The 17,541-nt window shown below is 32.5% G+C and overlaps 1 protein-coding gene across 1 annotated transcript; it reads right to left on the bottom strand.

Moving 5' to 3' along the window:
• Window positions 1-1,046: 1,046 nt before the first annotated feature.
• LOC104230390 (ethylene-responsive transcription factor ERF062) lies at window positions 1,047-3,370 on the bottom strand. Its single transcript, XM_009783183.2, has 2 exons — window positions 2,873-3,370; window positions 1,047-2,273 (listed from the first exon to the last, which is right to left on the bottom strand). The coding sequence occupies exons 1-2, from the start codon at window positions 3,316-3,318 to the stop codon at window positions 1,475-1,477; spliced, it is 1,245 nt and encodes a 414-aa protein (XP_009781485.1). The 5' UTR covers window positions 3,319-3,370; the 3' UTR covers window positions 1,047-1,474.
• Window positions 3,371-17,541: the final 14,171 nt, after the last annotated feature.

Raw genomic sequence — 17,541 nt, 5'->3', positions numbered from 1 at the left:
TAGGGGCTAGGGAATTTTTTTTAAAATAATATTCTGACTAAGTATTAAGATTTATGTCGCGTAAGGTCCATTAAAGGGGAAGCGCTCCCTATCAAGATTTTTTATTTTATTTTTAGGACTCAAACTCAAAACCTCGAATTAAGGGTGAAAGGATCGTATTCGTCCACCACAATCCTTGATGGTCGATCGTAGTTTCACTTTTACTTCTAAGAACACATTAATAAGAAATTTGTTGAAAAATGGGTAACAAATAGGTTAACGACATCAACCAAAGCTTGTATTTGTGATGTTATGTGAAAAACATTATGGTACATTAATGAAATACTGACCTAGCAAACCATTTATAATAATTGAACCCCTTCCGTCGAAATTGGTTCTAATTGACATCCTTTTCCTCCCACCTATATATTAGTAAAAAAATTTAAAAAACTCGTAAGTAAAAGCCTAGTGATCAATGGAGTATAGGAGAACCTCAGATCTCATGTTAAAACCCGAGCGGAGGCACAAAAAAAAAATACTAGGTAATATTTTTATATTTGTCCAAGTCTTAATGGTATAGAGTTACCTGGTATATGTATAGGTGGAAGGTATAGTATATAATAATGAAATTAGTTGAGGTACGCATAAGTTTGTGCGGGCTCATAACAAAAAATATAAAAAGTTACAAATTTGTCTTGAAAATAGGAGGCCTCCTCTTTTTTCTTAACAACACGTATACTTTTTTTCTCGTATAATTGAATCTTCTTTTTATTGTTTTAAAAAAAAACTATAGTGCTCGAAAAAGTTTAAAATATCTTTTTCGAACGTGGTGTGAGAATGATTGCAACTTGTAGTACTTTTCATATAATTTTTTAGTATCTAAATTTTAACTTTCATAAAAATTAAGTTAATTTAATCTAATTTAACTTCAAAAATTAGTCAAATTAACTTTTGAAAAGTAAAAAGTATTATATAAAATAAAACCGATAAAAATATGATTATAATATTAATTTGAGGTCGGAACCGTAAACTTTAAATCCTAATTCGTCTGTCTTTTACAACCAACATTAACAACCGAAAGCACCAGTCTGATAAATCACACACAAAACAAACATAGAATCATTAAAAACAAAAATTACATGATGAAAAAAGATGCTGAACACCCTCTTGAACATGTACAGAAATCCAACCAGTGTCATATAAATCTTCCAAAAAATAAAAAACACCTAAGTATGCTCTTGATCTTAAAATATAATAAAAAGGGTAGTTCAGCGCACAAAGCGTCGCGTATTCATACGGGATTCGGGAAGGGCTGCACCCCTAGAGATGTGATGTAGACAGCCTACCGTAATGCAAGCATTAATGATTACTTCCACAGCTCGAACTCGTGACCTATAGATTACACGGAGACAACTTTACCGTTATCCAAGCTTCCCTTCTCAAATATAATGTTGGTCAAAATGAAGAAAAAAGAAAACAATACATCTGTTGAAGGTCAAGATGAATCAGAAACCAAAAGTGCATCCCAAATCATGTCCATATCCAAAGATGGCATTCTACTTAATTGAACTCCATCAATATTATTTTCTGATAATAACCTTTCTTGATTAATATTCTTCACCTTTTTCTCAGAATTTTCCATTTCTTGATTCTGACTCATCACATTCTTGATTTTCAATGTTGAATCATCAGTAGCCAATACTACTACTTTTGTAGCTTGATCATGATCATTAGCCTTCTTTGTTTGTGATGAAATTGCTCGAATTTTCGCCTCGAGCAGGGCTGCTGTATTACCATTTATAGAATTTGCCTTTAACTGATTCTTTAAATGTGGGAAATTCAAATGTGCATAATCTCCTCTTAAAATATAAGCAGCAGTATCATAAGCAATAGCAGCTTCTTCAGCTGTATCAAATGTACCTAACCAAACTCTTGTCCTGTTTCTTGGTAACCTTATTTCTGCTACCCATTTTCCCCAATGTCTTTGTCTTACTCCTCTAAATAACTTCCCTTGAGACGTCGCGATCAAAGAAGAAGAAGAAGATGATGACGATGACTTTTGATTACCTTGATTATAATGAAGTGATGATTTTCTTGACCCTGTTGTGAATTTCATTGGCTGAGTTTTTGTAGTACTAAGCCAATAGTCACTAAAACCTTTTGTGGTAGTACAATTTGTTAAAGTTTGATTCATTTTCAGCCAATTTGTTGTACTTGTTGTAGCTGCAGCCTGTTGCTGCTGATAAATTTGGCTTTCATCTAGTGAAGACATTGGGAATATGGCAGCTGATGTCCTGACCAAAAAGAAAAACAAACATTTTGAGAGCTTGAACATACAGTCAAACCTCTTTATAACAGTATTTTTTATCCCGACATTTACTTGGTCAAAATAGCGAAATGGTATTACAGAGAACATATAATATAAGATAACATAAAAAATCAGTTCCAGAAAAACTTGGTCATTATCGTGACATGTTGTTATACAAAATGACTGTTATAAAGTTATTTGAATGTATATCATAATCATAATCGCACCTAACTTATGCAATCTCTTCTTTTGTTAATGACTGTTAAATATGTACAGAACGCTGTTTGATATAATGAAGGCGAGCCTTGGCGTAACTGGTAAAGTTACTGCCATGTGACTAGGAGGTCATGGGCTCGAGCCGTGGAAACAGCATCGTGCAAAAATGCAGGGTAAGACTGCGTACAATAGACCCTTGTGGTCCGGCTCTTTGGTGGACCCCGCACAAAGCGGGAACTAGATGCACCGGACTGACCTTTTATATTTGACATTATATAGCAGTGAAATATATACACACTACCAAAAAGATTGAGGAATAAAGGAAAAATTAGTGAAGAAAATGGAAATAAAGAAGAATTAGAGTCATACTTGTGGCTCTTGTTGTTTAGAGATTCTTCTGCTCTTTTTGAAATCTCTAAAATGGAAGGCTCCTTAAGAAACAATCCTAAAGTTGGGTAATTACTTGATAATGAATTTGGTGAAGAACATGTTTGATGATCAGACACTTGATTATGATGATGAAAAGATTCAAGAAAATTATTCAAAGGGATAATACTATTATTATTCCCTTGATCATTTTGAAGGAAATTAAGAGGAAAAAACTCAGAGAATTTTGTTGAAGAAGTTGAATCTGAACTTGAAACCAATCTTTCTTTCATATTGGGAAAAGAAGTTATAGAACTCTCATCATTTAGACCTTCCAGAATGTGAGGATTCTTGAAATATCTTGATAATGATTCTATGGCCACTTCTTTATAACAAGTTGGCAATTCTTTTTGGATTAAGGATTCTGATTTAAGAGACTGATTCTCCATTAGAAATCCAGTAAAGGTGTTTTAGCTAGATTGGTATGGGGGAAGAGGAAATGAGAGATAGAATTAAATGACACAAAATGTAGACATTGTGGTATATATATTAATTTTCAAGCAAGATTATACTATGTACTAAAGGCACTTTAAAGGGTTAATAGAAAAATAGGACCACCAACAAGGATTACGGTGGGATGGGTTAGGTCCTTTACGTATAATTAGAGGAGTCGGTTCGAGCCTAAAAATGGAAAAATTCCTTATAGAAAGCGTTTCTCCTTTTAATAGACAATAAACGTTGCAAATTCGGATTAGTCAAACCAGTGTAAATTTGAATTCGTCAGACCAGTATGTTCCGAACGCATAATAGGGCATTTAACAAGGAGTATGGTGGGATGGATTAAGTCCCTTCACTTTTAACCAGAAGCTTAGGTTCGAACCCCAGAAACAGAGAAACCTCTAGTATACAATACACACTGTAAATTTGAATTAGTCGGATCAGTATAAATTCAGATTAATCATACCAGTATGTTCCGAATGAATAATAGGACGATCAACAAGGGGGTGTTGTGAGATAAATTAAATCCCTCCACTCTTAACTAAATGTCTCGATTTCGAACCTTGAAAATGAAGAAAACTCTAGTAGCAAGCACGCTTCCCCTTTAGGGGCCTCTACACGATGCATATTCAGTTAGTCGGACCCGTCTAAATTTGGATTAGTCAGACCAGTAAGTTTTAAATACTTAAATAAATAAAAAATAGGTTTCAAAATGTAGATCTGCTACATTTGGCTTGAAGAGCTCATACAAACATCATTCGTGCATCCCATTCTCAAATATTCTGTCTGATAAACCAATCCAAATGTGACAGCTCATGAGTTGTAGTGTTACCTGTCTTCTAAGGTTTAACAGGAGGGATGCATATTCTTCCATGATAGTGACTACATAAAAGAACCTCAAAAACCCTTTGCTTTAATTTACTTTATTCTTTTGGCATTATTTCTTGGTTTTATTAGCAAATGATCATGTGATTTTCATTAACAAGCACATGACCAATTTCTCTTTTCACTTTTTTTTTTGAGTACCCAAAATGGTATCTAAACTCTCTTTTTAACAAAAATGATGCTTCTCTTCAAGTTGGAAGGGAGTCTTGGAACAACAAACAAGTTCTCTTCGTGTGACCTATAAGTCACGGATTTTAACTATGAAATCAATCATTGATACTTGTATTGGGGATACGCTGTCTGCATCACACCTCTTGCGGTATGGCCAGAGGCAGATCTATGTATATATTTTAGGGGTCACCAGACCACGTTAACCTTGGCACAAATTTTGAATATATATATATATGTGTATATATGTTAAAAATGGTCATATCTTTTGCTTGGAACCCTTTAGATCAAAACCGATGGGGACATTGATTGAGCAGTCCGCTCATGTGCCCCCCTCCACCTTCAAATCCTGAGTCCGCCTCTGAGTGCGGCCCTTCCCCGGATTCTATGTAAATGTAATATACCTTGTGCTTCGAAGTGCCCTTTTGATGTTTCTCTTCAAATATTAGTTTTATAGTTTCCTTTAGCCTATATTTTAACTTAGTAACTAACCATAGGTTAATTAGGCATGTATCTTCTAGTTATTCTCTTTTGACTCATATAATATGTACCTTAACCAAGATTAGCCTAATCATTACCTCCAAATTATAGGAGGTAATATGAGGTTTAGTTTTTCTGCATAAGTTGTAGGAGGAAATCATGGCTGTCTTTATAGATCTAATACTAATGAAATAATTCTAACTTGGGCATCTTTGTACGTGTCTTTTGAGAATAGCATTGAGACACTTTACCAACTCGTCAATTCAGTCCAAATAAGAAACAAAAAGGTTAATATTATTAGTTATATATAAAGGGGTCATCATTCCTTTTGAATTACCAACCATATATCTAAAATTAAATATTTTAGCTCCAAATGATTAGTAGTCACTCATACTATTGGTAAGTTTATGTTATATAATTTGCTTTCACTCATCTACCTCTTCTAACTCCCTTTTCTTGCTACAGTAAACTGTAATTAGCATTTAGTTATACTATTTATTTTTTGAAATATTTTGAATTTTTATTTCAAGGTCTTTTCTCCTCCTTGTTGTTAAAAACCGCCATTAGAGAGCTCTGCACACGCGAGGAAGAAGAAGAGGGAATTAGGAAATTTTCCAACTGTATTTACTGTGCTAACTCAATCGGTTATATACAACTAATTGTGAAAACTAAATAATAAAAGAACCCCATTACTCCTAGTAATTACATTTAGGTCCCAATGATAACTAACTCCTAATCTAGCTTCTAATCCTCTAACTTCCAATACTCCCCCTCAAGCTGGAGGGTGGAGGATGTTCAATACTCCTAGCTTGTTGAGTAGAAACTTATGCTGCACAAATGAAAGCCCTTTGGTGAAGAGATCTGCCTGTTGTTTTTTTGTAGAAACATATTGTGTGACCAAGGTGCCATCCTTGATACGTTCACGAACAAAATGATAATCTATCTCGATGTGTTTGGTACGTTCATGAAAAATGGGATTCACAACTATTTGCATTGCTGCTTTGTTGTCACAGAATAGTATAACCTGCTTAAGGACTTGCACTCCCAACTCTGAAAATAACCCCAACAGCCATACTATTTCTGAGACTGCTGATGCCATGCTGCGATATTCTGCTTCAGCATTGCTTCATGAAACAGTGTGTTGTTTCTTAGACTTCCATGAAATAATGAATCACCAAGTTTGACTGCATATCCACTAACAGAACTTTGTGTCATTGGGCAAGCTGCCCAGTCGGAGTCATAAAAGACTGTCAATGTATCTACATTCCATCGCTTCAATAAAACTCCCATTCCTGGTGTAGCCTTCAGATATCTCACTACTCTAAAAGCAGCCTCCATGTGTGACTTCTTAGGTAGTTGCATAAATTGACTCAAAGTCTGGATTGCATAGCTGATATCTGGTCGAGTAACTATTAGGTAGAGCAATTTCCCTATCAGTTTTTGATACATGTTTGCATCTGCCAAGGGATCTTTATCTTGTATCCCAATAGCTCTGTCATATTCCACACTTGTAAGCTTCTGATTGACTTCAAGTGGTGTTAAAGCTGGCTTGGCACCACTTAAGCCCAATTCAGAAATCAGCTACAAACTGTATTTTCTTTGATTAAGTAATATTCCATGATTAGATCTCAGCACCTCAATCCCTAAAAATTACCTCAGTTCTCCTACGTCCTTGAGTTTGAATTGCTGATACAAAGCTGCTTTAGCTTCATCAATCAAATTCTTATTGCTTCCAGTCAACAGCAAGTCATCAACATAGATGAGGATGATGACAATATCCTTGCATGACCTCTTAGTGAACATAAAATAGTCATGAGTGCTTTGTACAAAGCCTGCTCCCACCAATGCTTCTGTGAGTTTCAAATTCCACTGTCTAGATGCTTGCTTGAGACCATATAGGGACTTATTCAGCTTGCACACCTTCTGCTCCCACTGCAGAAATTATTTCCTTCCACGAAATCCTTGACCTTTACTTACTTGCATGGCTAAGGGATCTGACTTGTGACCTAGAACTCCACCTCCTGTACATTGCTGACTCTCATCTTGTGTTATGAGTGCATATGCCTGATTAAGTGTGGGTTCAGTTGTCTTCATTAAAATTTGTCTACGAGCTTGATCATATGTATCATTTAGTCCATCTAAGAACTGCATAAGTCTTTGTTGTTGTAAATGAGTCATGTGTTCTTTAGATTTTGGACAACCACAATCCGGATATGGCACCAAAATATCATACTCAGCCCACAACTCCTTCAATTTGGTGAAGTATACAGCCACATAATCTGCTCCTTGAGATAGCCTCAAAATCGATCTGTGCAATTGAAAAATCTGAACTCGATTTACTTTATCAAATCGCTTCTGTAGATCTTCCCAAACTGCATGCGCATCTGATGCATAGATGATACCACTAAGCAGATCTTTCGAAACATAGTTCATAATCCATCTGTGCACTATCGCATTACAAGTCTCCCATTCCTCATGGAGATTTTTCTCGAATGACTCTTTTGCACATGCTCCTGTTACAAACCCTAATTTCCGCTTGGCCTTGAGAGCAAGACTCATCGATCTACTCCACAATCCATAGTTCTCCGATCCTGTGAATTGAATCGGAATTAGAATCATTCCAGGCGTATCTAAAGATTGAAGGAAGAGTGGATGAGTGTGGTCGATTTTCACTGGTGTTTCTGCCGCCATCGACGCTTATGTAGAATATAAAACTAGAAATTGATTCAAATAAAAAATGAGAAGATGAATTGGATCAAACTGTCGATTAGTTGGAGAAAATTCCACAATCTCACGGATCAATCTCTATGGCTCTGATACCATGTTAAAAACCGCCATTAGAGAGCTCTGCACACGTGAGGAAGAAGAAGAGGGAATTAGGAAATTTTTCAACTGTATTTACTGTGCTAACTCAATCAGTTATATACAACTAATTGTGAAAATTAAATAATAAAAGAACCCCTTACTCCTAGTAATTATATTTGGGCCCCAATGATAACTAACTCCTAATCTAGCTTCTAATCCTCTAACTTCCAATACTTGTTATTTTGGTTGGTCGGAAAGAGAAGGCTTTCTTTGTTGAAATAAATTGTCGAGGTTTTTTTGCTTCCACTTCTTAAGATTTGTTATCTCTATAATTTGATTCTTCGTATATCGGCCTTCTTTGTTATCTCATGTATCGGGGTCTCGAAGACTCATTCTGACTGAAACAAGCGGAGGGTCCTAACCAACCTCCAAATATATATTTTATTTAAAAAAAGCCAAAAAAAAAAAAAAGATGAGTGCCTAGGCTAAAGGTTAAGAAAGTGAATGCATATCACAGTTCCATTCTTACTAAAAAATAATTAGACAAACTTAACCATTGCAATTTGAAAATCAAATTTACAGAGAGAGAGAAAGAGATTAATAATTCTAAAAAAGAGCAAGTTTTCCTTTTTTCTTTTTGGTAGTTTTGCTGTGGCCTTGTCATCTGGTGAATGTTATTTTAATAGCTGAAGCACATGGTATTGTCCAATTATAGAAATTTTTGGTTAACATTAATTAGGAAGAATGAGTTGATTAAAAGTCACGAACAAAGAGCAGCAGACACGAAGCCATGTTTTCTTTAAAGTTGCTTTTCCCTTTCTTATGTTTTTATTTAACATTTCTTATCATTTATTTTTTTTAGAGTTTAAGTTTTATGCGCTGACAATTTAAAATATTTGTATGCGATCAAACTAATTATTAGATAACATATAATATTTTATAATAGATATTAGTTATTGGTGATCTAATAAAAAGTAACTAACCTACTATAATATAAGATAAATTGCATTAATTATAAACAAATACATTGTGAGCGTATATGACTTAAATTATTATTTTTTATTCCTCAAAATACACAAGAAAACAGATCAGAATAAACAACAGACTTGTACTGTACAATAACCACTACTGTACAATAACCACTGCTTTCAGACATGTGGAATAGTGGAAGTAGCTTAGCTTGACCAAGCAGTAAAATGACAAATCATGTGCACATCAGAGACAAAATTAGGCAAACAAAAAAAAAGACATACAATTTAATAAGCCTTCAATACTTTCATCAAATGATGATGATACCTTTAAAAAATTAATAATAAAACTAACACAAGGGCAGTTTGGTCTACTAAGCTCTCGCTATGCAGCAAAGTGTGACAAAGGGTTGGATAATATTGATCAGTCTATTGTACACAATTTTACCTTATATTTTTATAAGAGTCGTCGTGAGTTGGATCATATTGATTAGTCTATTATACACAGCCTTACCTTATATTTTTATAAGAGTCGCCATGGGTCAGATCATATTGATTAGTCTATTGTACACAGTCTTACCTTATTTTTTTTATAAGAGATTCCACGACTCAGATTTGTAACTTGCTAATCAAACGATAACAACTCTTACCGCTGCGCCAACATTGCCCGCCAATATAATAAGCTTTCATACTGTCATCAAATAACGATGATACCTTTAAAAAATTAATAATAGAAATAACACACGATCAATTTGGCGTACTAAGCTCTCGCTATGCAGCAAAGTGCGGTGAAGGGTCGAATCACATTAATTAGTCTATTGTACGCAGTCTTACCTTATATCTTGTAAGAAGTTCCACGACTTAGATTTGTAATCTTCTAATCAAACGACAACCCTTACCGTTGCGCCAAGATTATCCTCCAATATAATGAGCTTTCATACTGTCATCAAACGATGATGATACCTTTTAAAATTAATAATAAAAATAAATGAAGGGCAGTAATTGGTGTGATAAGCTCTCGCTATACGGGGAGGGGGGTCGGATCATATTGATCAGTCTATTATACACAAGTTTGCCTTATATTTTTTCAAGACATAGATTTGTAATCTTCTAATCAAATGACGATAACTCTTATCGTTATGCCAAGAATGTCCTCCAATATAATAAAAATAAACAATGAAGAAAAGATTATTAATCTTAGCCATCTATCTTACCACTATCTCCTTTCTCAGTTTCTCTAGTGTGAAGATAAGGATTTTGCTTGGTTGGACAGCTTTGGTTTACCTATCTTTAATGTTATCTTAGGTATAATATAAGACACTATGCCAGCACTAATTACATTATTAATTACTATATATTCTCATAAAGCTTCAACATAAACATGATTGTGTATGACTTCAACTGATGATTAACTGACTAAGCTTTTATCACACATGTCAATGTCTTGAAAGACAGTTTTTAAAAATAAATATTTCTATGACATCTACTACTTCTTGTCTTTTAAGGGGTAATTAGACAACTTAAAACCCATTGTTATATATTAGAAAAGCTTCAAAAATAGATAATAAGAGTAGCATCTTTTTCTGACTCTGAGGCTTTTTTATGTTTGGTTGTTAATTAATTGATGAGAGTGAAATATGTTCTCTCAACAAATATATTGTTTATTCATGATTAAGTGATAAATGTGCATATAAAAGATAAAGGTGAATCTAGGATTTAAATTTTATGGGTTTAATCCTAAGGTTTTCAACATTGAACCCCATTATATTTTTAAAATTATTTATATATCTACTATTTCTTTTATTTTTAATGAATTTTTACACTGATTTATGTTTCCCATAAAAAGTACCAGGTGCAGATAAATTTGGTACCAAAAAACTGCATTACCTCTGATAAAAGACATATATTATATTTATTGGTATGATGTAAACATAATTCAGATAAGTAGAAGCCCGTTGTTATATCTGGCTCCAGATAGATATTTTTCTTTATTAATTATTAATTGTAGAACATTATATATATTTAGCATGGTATGAAAGTTCAAGAATTACATATAATCATGCTTTGTACTTTTAGGTGTCAATCATTTAGCACCTTCTTGAGAAATTGTCTTCTCATAGAACTACACATAATTGCCTTTACCCCTAAGATAAGATCCCAATTTGGCAAAGTATAAATAAGTATGTATTAATAAATTAGTTATAGCTATTTTGACAGCTTATGATTATATGCAAATTACAAAGAAACAACAGGTAGCATTGTCTGGTACAACTCCTTGGTCTACTTGTGACTAAAATAGTGGAGTACTAGTTTTCTTATTCTTATTTTTAAGGACTAAATGCTTATGCACTGACGATGTATAAATTTTTTTACATTATGAGTATATTATACTATATTTTATTAGATAATATATTTTTATTTTTTCAGGTTATTAATCTTACTTTTTATGAATAGTTAATTTGTAGTTATTATTTATGTGACTTAAGGAGGATGACTAACCCACTCAAGACAATAAATAAAAGCAATGGTTTAAATTCACATCGTGAAACCAGGACAGTATGAAGATATATCGATAAATATGACAGCCGACGAGCCGAGTACTACGACTACAAGGGGAGAATCAAAGCTTCGTAGACAGCTTCACTTCCTCCTCGCTTTGTTCCGGCAACCAACTTCAAAATCTTTCACATTATCAATATATACAAGTTAGATTCTTTACATATTTATTTTCATTTCTCTTTATTTTATCCTTTTCTAGGGTTACACATACTTTTCTCTTGGAGGTTAGGTTTTTTTGGTTTCTCACTCTGTGTCCGATATCACACTAGAGCCCGACTAAATTCAGAAATGAGCCGAAAAATCCCACATTGGGAGAGTAAAGCGTTCCCTAACAAAAGCGACTCTATATTCAGGGACTCAAACCCGAGACCTCTGGTTAAGAATAAAGGAATAGTACTTACCACTCCACCATAATAGTACTTTCTTGGAAGTTAGTTCTTTCTAAGACAAACTCCCATTTGTTTCCTTTAAAGAATCCAATGATGGCTGCCCATGGATTCATATTATTCTTCCACATGACCCACCTCATAAAAGTGAGATCAAATATATATATATATATATATATATATATATATATATATATATATAGTGCAAAAAGTGAAAAAGAAATATATATGCATCCAAATGGAATCCCTCCTCCTTCAAATGATTCTTACTTTTGCTTTACATCACTTCTCTTTCTATTTTCTACCACACCTTATATTATACTTTCACACATTAAAAACAACTTGGAGAAACAAAGTAGAATATATTCACGTGCACTTAGTACGTAAGAAGTAAAGAAAATCCATCTAAAAATTAAATATTTCAAGATTTTATGTAACTATATCAAGCTATGTATTATTGTGGAAACAAATATAAATTACTTAAGCTTTGGGGAGTAAATTGTTACTGTAAAAAATATTTCCACAATCGATCACTTATACGGTAATTATATGTAAATCTCAATGGAATATATAAGTATTAATGGATAACCTGGTAAAAATAAAAATTAACCTGTTATCATATGTTAAAATTTAATGGCTGTATAAAAATTAAACAATCTTAATGTACAACTTAAATCTGACGACTAAGCATGCCTCAATAAATAAAAATAGATGAAATTTCTTTTTAGTTTGAATTGTCAAAAGAATATAACTAAGATTTGACAAACTTTTGGTTGAAAGAATTCTCCTTACACATATATGGGAATATTGTAGAAGAGAATTTATCTTTGTATTTTGTTCCTTCATTTTTTTTAATCAAAAAGGATTATATATATAAGGTTACTTTATGTTTGACTTAATGAGATTCATGAGTTTAAAGGCAATGTATATGGGTACGAGATTTCATTCATTGAATTTGTAGATTTTTGGTTAATATGAAAAGGTATAAGAATATCACATTGGAATTTATATGGCAAGAATTAATTATGAAGTACGATAAAACAAACAATTTTTTTAAGACTAGAGAATATTTTACTCTTCAAAATAGAACTTTCCAGGATGAACTCGAAATAGTCGAGTCTCAAAACGAGTATGAAATACCGAATAAAAACTCAGGTAGTGTCAAAAAGGGCTGTGGTAAAATAGTATATACTCTTTTACTGTTGCCAAAAGTCTCGTGTTTGATCATTAGGAAGCGCTTTACCTCTCAAATATGAAACTTTTGTCTGTGAATTCGAATTTAATCGAACTCTAATATAAATATCGAGCACCAAATAAAAAAAAGATAAATGGTACAAAATTGTGTATGGCAAGTACATTTGGCAATATACGTAGATATACAGCAAGGTCTTTTTAAAGATTTATTAGAAAATATTATCCAAATTTGGTATGAAAACTAAGTAGTACTTTCCCAACTCCTTATATGAACAAACTATCATGACTTCCACCAACATGACTTAATTTTATAACCACGACTCCAAGTGCACTTTATGATTGTTACTTTTTTGTTTTTTTGTCCGGCATTCGATATTTGTATTTGGATTCGACTAAATTCGGATTCGCGCGAAAAAATCTCATATTAAACGGTAAATCGCTTCTCCATACTCAGCGCCTCAAATTCGAGACTTTTAGTTAGATGAAGCGACACTTATTATTCCATAACAATCCTTGTTGGTCAGGAGCGGAGCTAGAGGCCGAGGTGTGGTTTTGATCAAACCCAGTAACTTTAGTTCAACCTCTATATTTGTCTTAAAAAATTCATTTCATACATTCAAATTATTAATTTCGAACCTAGTAACTTAAAATGACTAAAATCTTGACCCCAAAAACTTCAGATTCTGGCTCCGCCTCTGTTGTTGGTGCACTTTATGATTATTATAATTTTAAAAAATTATACAAACATGATCAGTTTCCCTTTTCTGTTCTCATCATCTTATTATAACCTAATATAACTTTAATTAATTAATTAAACACTCATAAATTATGGGAAATATTTATGGACCAACCTTACAGGACAACCGTTAGTTGGCAGATAAGCTGAAATTCTGACAAAAGTAATTAAAAAGCAAATGGGACCGTGACACGTGTCGTAATTTTATGACTCGTAGCTAATTTAATTAATTCTTTTTGTTTACTTTTAAGACTCAACTAATGATGGATTTAAATTTGGACCACAAATATATAAAAGAAATACTAATATTTTAGAATTTAAATTCAATGTCATGATTTGTCAATCTAGCTGTTTAATTTAACTTAATTTAATCAGGGTGTCATATTCATTCTACCATTGACATTTTCATAATCCTAGGATAATTTTGTTTAGTTTAGCCATGTCTGTCCCAAACGACAAAAAAGGTTCTTATTAATAATAAATTATTATTAAGAATTAGATTAAAATAATCCAAATTAGTATAACAACTCCATTTGTCGTTGAAGGTAGTTTAAGCATTTTATTTTGTTTTATCTTGAATTATTTATTCATAACTTTTATTTGCACGCCTGCTTTTATATACATATATAGGAGATAAATTAAAGAAGAAAAAAGTTAGGAAAGAAAATTAGAATATTTAGAAAAAGTGCAATCAAAAGTAATATTAAAAAAATAAAAAGAAATGAATCGAGTGTCTCGTAATCTGAGAGTAACTAAAGACCATAAATTAAATTAAGAAACATTACTCAAAATTGTTCATTTCAACTAATTCCTTATTTGAAAAATAAAAAGGAATATTAGAAATTTATCAAGTAAATATAGCTCCAAGGTAACTCAAACCTCTTCAAAAATGACTTGGCCAAGTAATTTGACATAATAGTTGTTCTATGTAATATATATTAATATAATTCGCTTCATATATATATGTTCAAATTTTCTTTTATTAACTTTCTCTTTTCACGCAAAGATTGATATAATTTCAGACGTTAATTAAAAATAAGCAATACCATGTCGAAAGTTGGTATTCTATCTTATTCGGAGTTAAATATAATTAAAAAATTTGAGAATACTACATAATTAATTGTACACCATAGTTAATATTAACGATGATAACATTGATTAAGAACATAGATAATAGATAATTGCCTATAATGAGTGGCGTGGATTGCACGTTAGTTTAATTAGGAAAAGCATTAGCTAAAATTAGGACCACATTTGCATCTATATATAGTCTATCCTTTTGTTATTTTATGAGAAAAAATATTCTTTTCATATGAGGTCAGTATATAGATACAAAATAACTTTTTTTTTGTTTCTTCTAAAGACTATTTGAATATGTTTGGGTTGATAAAAGGAATATAATTTTCCACAACTTGAAATACACAAATAGAAATTAGCTAAGAAAACATATATTCACATGTCAATAATTCATTTTTGCCACAAATTGAAATAATTATGAAAAGTTGCATCATGAAAATGGACAACTAAAATTTTTTCATGCTAAATTAATTTTAAAATTAATATTGCCCGCTCTTGACTTTCACAGGTTACCTTCCACTTTCATGGATTAATGTTCAGTTTATATTAATGTATCACGTAATTACGATAAATTAATATGATTTGATGCATATATCGTATACGAGTACATTTTCATAAATATTCTTAAAAAAGTTTTTCGAAAATAAGGTAGGAAAATGTATTACGTTTTGTCTGGTTTCCTTTCTTGTCCCTCAGCTAAAAAGAACGTAAAGATAGCACGAGCTAGCCAGTTTTCAGATTGGTTATTGAAAACTAGCCAGCGTTTACAAAGTCATTGGAAAATAGCCATTATTTTGCTGCAACACGGAAGGTTCCAACATAATATACTGGAGATCGGTGCACCTATGTATGAACTTCCAGCATATTATGCTGGACTGGTATATTATACTGGAACTCCAGTATAATATGCTGGAAGTCCAGTATATTATACTGGACTTCAAGTATATTATGCTGGAATATTTTTCCGGATTTTGAACAGTGTTTTCGTTCAAATTTATCTTTACATGAAAAGTGGCTAAATTTCGATTACTTTTGAAACTGTGACTATTTTTGAATGATCACTTGTAAATTTGGCTATTTTTTAATTTCTCCCCAAAAAAACGGACCAGTGGGTTTGGGCCAATGAGTGCACCAAGATTGGGCTGATAATTGGGCCTAAATCTTCAGGCCTATATCAAAATGGAATAGTCCAATATTATTCTTGTTTCTTTTTTTTTTATTTAATGTTTTAAAATTTATTTTTTGTGATGTGTACATCTAAATTGACTTCTTAAGTGTGATAGTTTCCATGGATTTTGGATTCTATTAACTTCAGCATGAACATTTGCACTAAACTTGGTCTCATGACTAGATCTAGATGGTTGTTGGGGCATCAAGGAAGAAAGCTAGACCCAGGGGCGGAGCTACAACTGGCAACAAGTGACCAATTGAACACCGGTCATCAAAATATTGTTGTGTATATAGATCAAATAATACTTTTATATATTAAATTTTGAATTTAATTCGTGTCGGCCAAAATACTATCCTTCTTGAGATTAAAGTCTTGGCTGTAACGAAAAATTCTCAATCTTAGTGCTGCAAACTGTATATATTTTTTCCTGAAATGTAACGCTTTAAGATGTTTAACTTCAAGGATTAGTTATAAAATTAACGTCTTAGAAAGGAAAAAAAATCATGTCTGGTGGAAAAAGGCGTATATATGGTGGATTACCTTTATTCTCCTATCATCTTGGTTGCATGTTCTTTTATTCTCTAAATTGCTTCAGCTACAATTAACAGACTTGTTTTTTTTTTTTTGAGAAAAATGATATTGTATAACCGCTGTAAAAATAATAATCGAAAAATGTATAATTTTTTGTATATATATTCTTATATTATATACAAAAATTATATAAATTTTATACTCTTTTTAGACTACCAAATATAAATAGTTTCAGGCGCGAGCCAAAAGTGATAATACCCCTTGTTTTACTGTATTATTTCTTTTTTGCTTCAGTCATGGCTCATTTGCCTTCATTAAACTTTCTAGTAGTATAAGCAACATTTCCTATTTTCCTTGTACTTAAAGTAGGCGACAACATTGTCGTATTCGCGGTATAGTAGATAAAGTAACAACGGGTGAATTAGTCGAATTTGAAGAGGGTACAATATGTATTGCTTTGAATTTAGAATCAAATAATGTGGGTGTTGTATTAATAGGTGATGGTTTGTTGATACAAGAAGAAAGTTTTGTAAAAGCAATAACCCGTGAGGCTTATTTGGGTTGTGTTATAAATACCCTGGCTAAACCTATTGACAATAGACGTGAAATTTCAGTTTCTGAATTTCGATTAATAGAATCTATCATCTCGGGTATTATTTCGTGTCGTTCTGTATATGAGCCTCTTCAAACCGATTGCTTTTGGTCAACTTTCTCCTCGTATTAGGAGTAATTAACATCACATGTGGTCTGTTTGAATGTAACATGTATACTAAAGCATTTAACATGGTATATTATATATCATATTAAGATACTGCACATATTAGGTGAAGATTGTACAAGACTATATAAGGAGACAACAACACATTCCATCAATCAATCGGGCTAATCTAACATCCACGGCACAATATGGATATTTGGACTACAGACAAATATAACTTAGGTAGTCCAACATTAGTTTTTTTTTTTTTATTTAAAAAAAGGTATATGTATCAAGAATAGGGATAGCTTTGACTGTCTTAGGCAGATTCCCACGCGTTACGCACTCGTACGTGTCACGATCCAGATTTCCCATTCTCGGCAGTTGTGATGGTGCCTACTCGTGAAAGCTAGACAAGCCGCGTGTTATAGATTCATTACCTTTTTTACTTAGCCTTTTTAACAGATCAATATAATAGGTGATCAACAATGGAATCATTAAAAATAACCAGAAATGC

This window comes from Nicotiana sylvestris, chromosome 1, assembly GCF_000393655.2.
Source record: "Nicotiana sylvestris chromosome 1, ASM39365v2, whole genome shotgun sequence".
Taxonomy (NCBI): domain Eukaryota; kingdom Viridiplantae; phylum Streptophyta; class Magnoliopsida; order Solanales; family Solanaceae; genus Nicotiana; species Nicotiana sylvestris.
The sequence above is the reverse complement of the archived record's forward strand: the minus strand, read 5'-3'. Positions and strand labels throughout refer to the sequence as shown.